Source organism: Montipora foliosa, chromosome 8 (assembly GCF_036669935.1).
Source record: "Montipora foliosa isolate CH-2021 chromosome 8, ASM3666993v2, whole genome shotgun sequence".
In the NCBI taxonomy this organism is placed as follows: domain Eukaryota; kingdom Metazoa; phylum Cnidaria; class Anthozoa; order Scleractinia; family Acroporidae; genus Montipora; species Montipora foliosa.
Window position 1 is genome coordinate 10,188,489 of NC_090876.1, and position 2,335 is coordinate 10,190,823.

General features: G+C 39.3%; 1 protein-coding gene across 1 annotated transcript in view; it reads right to left on the reverse strand.

The window, feature by feature from the left end:
- LOC137967728 (vesicle-trafficking protein SEC22a-like) overlaps positions 1-2,134 on the reverse strand; it is a 7,471-nt gene extending 5,337 nt beyond the window's left edge. The window contains exons 1-2 of the mRNA XM_068814280.1: positions 1,791-2,134; positions 1,028-1,191 (exon numbers count right to left, since the gene is read on the reverse strand). Coding sequence (XP_068670381.1) covers positions 1,028-1,191; positions 1,791-1,966 — 340 coding nt within the window. The 5' untranslated portion in view covers positions 1,967-2,134. The remainder of the gene's footprint in view (positions 1-1,027; positions 1,192-1,790) is intronic.
- Positions 2,135-2,335: the final 201 nt, after the last annotated feature.

A 2,335-nucleotide genomic window follows, 5' to 3' on the forward strand; every position in this document is an offset into this window, starting at 1 on the left:
CACACATAAGCTATAATGACCTGTAATAACTTTACGTCATTGCAGTACTAAATAAGAGGGAAACAAAGTAGGTACTGCCTTACCACCAGTGAGCCCTTTCACTGACCCTGTCCCCTGTCCTCTCGATTTCCAATGTGAGAGACATGATATAAGGCTAGGGGTGAGTGATTTGCAATTTGCCTGTTTTGTCTTGTTTGTTTTTTTCAATGGGTTATTCCAGAAAAAATCCACACCCCCCCGACGGATGGGGTCATTTTTTAACCCCCCCCTCTCACCTGGATTTCCTGAAGCCCAAGACCCCCCCTCCTGCCTGGATTTCCGGGAAAAAATATTAGGCTTAAATTTAATTTATTTTTAATAGAAAATACGCACAATCACGTATAGAACATGTTCTTTTTTAATTTCTAAAGCTTTGGCTAAATTATATAAAAATTCTGTTGTGTAGAACTAAGAAAAGAAAGGAGCAAAAATGCTAAAATGCGAACGAGTGTTTATACACTCTTAGCTCATAAAAATCAATTGCCCTTGTTCTTTCTTTGCTCTTTCTTTGTATCATTACACATGGGTATGAGTAAAAATGTGTCAGGTGTTTCAAACTCTTCGTTGCAATATTGTTGCGACGGCTCTTCCTTTAGTATCTTGTTCGCGTTTTCTGCTATAAAAGGACCTGTGAAGGAACTTAGATTATTATTTATGTCACGTGAGAAATATGTGAACAAAATATTTCTACTATTTTCAGGGTCTGAGAGCGCTAAACTGTCACCGAACTAAACGTTCTAATCGCGTGAACTATCGGTTCAGATGACCCCTGCAGAAGACTTTTTCGAGTTCAACCCCCCCTCCTGCCTGGATTTCCAGGGTCCTTGACCCCCCCTCCTGCGAGAATTTCCAAAATCCCATCCGTCGCGGGGGTGTGGATTTTTTCTGGAACAACCCAATACACTGGACTCTTTCTCAACTTCTTAGCCTGCTTTCATCATCTGCAACACAAGCAGTGATATCAAGTTTTAATAATAATAAGGCTTACCAAACTCAATCAACGAGTAAGGTCTTTTTGCTTGTCCGACTACATGACTCTGGAATGTGACCATGAATTCACGCTGCAGTTCTTCAAGAAAACTGAACACCAGAATCGCAGGGTAAGTCCTTTCACAAACTGCCATAAAACAAACTCCGAGTGCCTTCACAAAACTGAAAAAAAGATAACAGCCATGTTACTAGCCATGGTTTCATGTTATGTAATAAAAGTTAACCATTGCAGTACCACAGTTTCTTTAGAAACTAACCCCTTGAGATTTAGAGTTGGTCGGCCTGTACATGTTCCTATTTGGCATGACTGAAATCAAAACTGGGTCAAACCAAATGAAGAAATTCCCACTTTTCGTGTTCAGTGTATTTGCTTGGTCATGCTCAGATGTCTGTTGCTAATGCAGGTTTGTTATACACGCCAAACTTAAAAGTCTATGACGAATTTAAAACTAAAATAAAAAATAAAAAAGAATAATCATTTGTTGAAATGAGGTTTTAAAGTTATGTTTTTGAAGCTCCGTAGTAAACATAAACGCCAGGCTTCTTGTTAAAATTAATCATTTTATGCCACAAATTCGGTATCTGAATCAAAGACGATCCTCAGCCGTGCTTCAGCCGAAATTCCTTGCTAGGTATAAGGTGGCTTTCCAAATTGAAAGAACCGTTCTCCGTTTTTAAAACTTTTCATGCATTATTTGAAGTTATGAGCCTACCAGGCAGATTATATGAACGATTTATGAACCAATGATCAAAGTACTCACTAAACAATGTGATTGCCGCATTGCATGGTACATCTGGTAGGATACTGATTCGCTTTTCGCGCCAGTGTTTTCGCATGTCGTTTGCTTTCCTTTAGCTCAAAGTGCATCTCAAGATCAGTCGATGCAGAAAGTGGCATACCATCTCCAACTCGCGTAATGATAGCAAAAAGAACCATTTTGCTGGCGTCAAATTAAGCTTGGTCTTCTCCTTCTAAAATAAACGCATTCTTGTATCTCTATGCCGTTACTATGAGGTAAACTGCACTGCTTTCACATGATTATGGCCAGACAATGCTTTGTTCATCGGCCATGTTTACAATGAATCACATGGTACTTACATGTATAAGCGATACATAACGTACCTACTCATTCCCAATGTTGAAGGTAGTCTCAGTCTCACGGGCTCAAGGCTCCAAAACGCATTACAGTTGTTCTTGAAAATGCATATGGGCCTGATCGCAGGTTAAAATGTTATGAAAGGGAGAAGTCATCTCTTCGCACTTATCTGAACAATTTAATAAATGGTCTCTTATAGAAACCTGAGA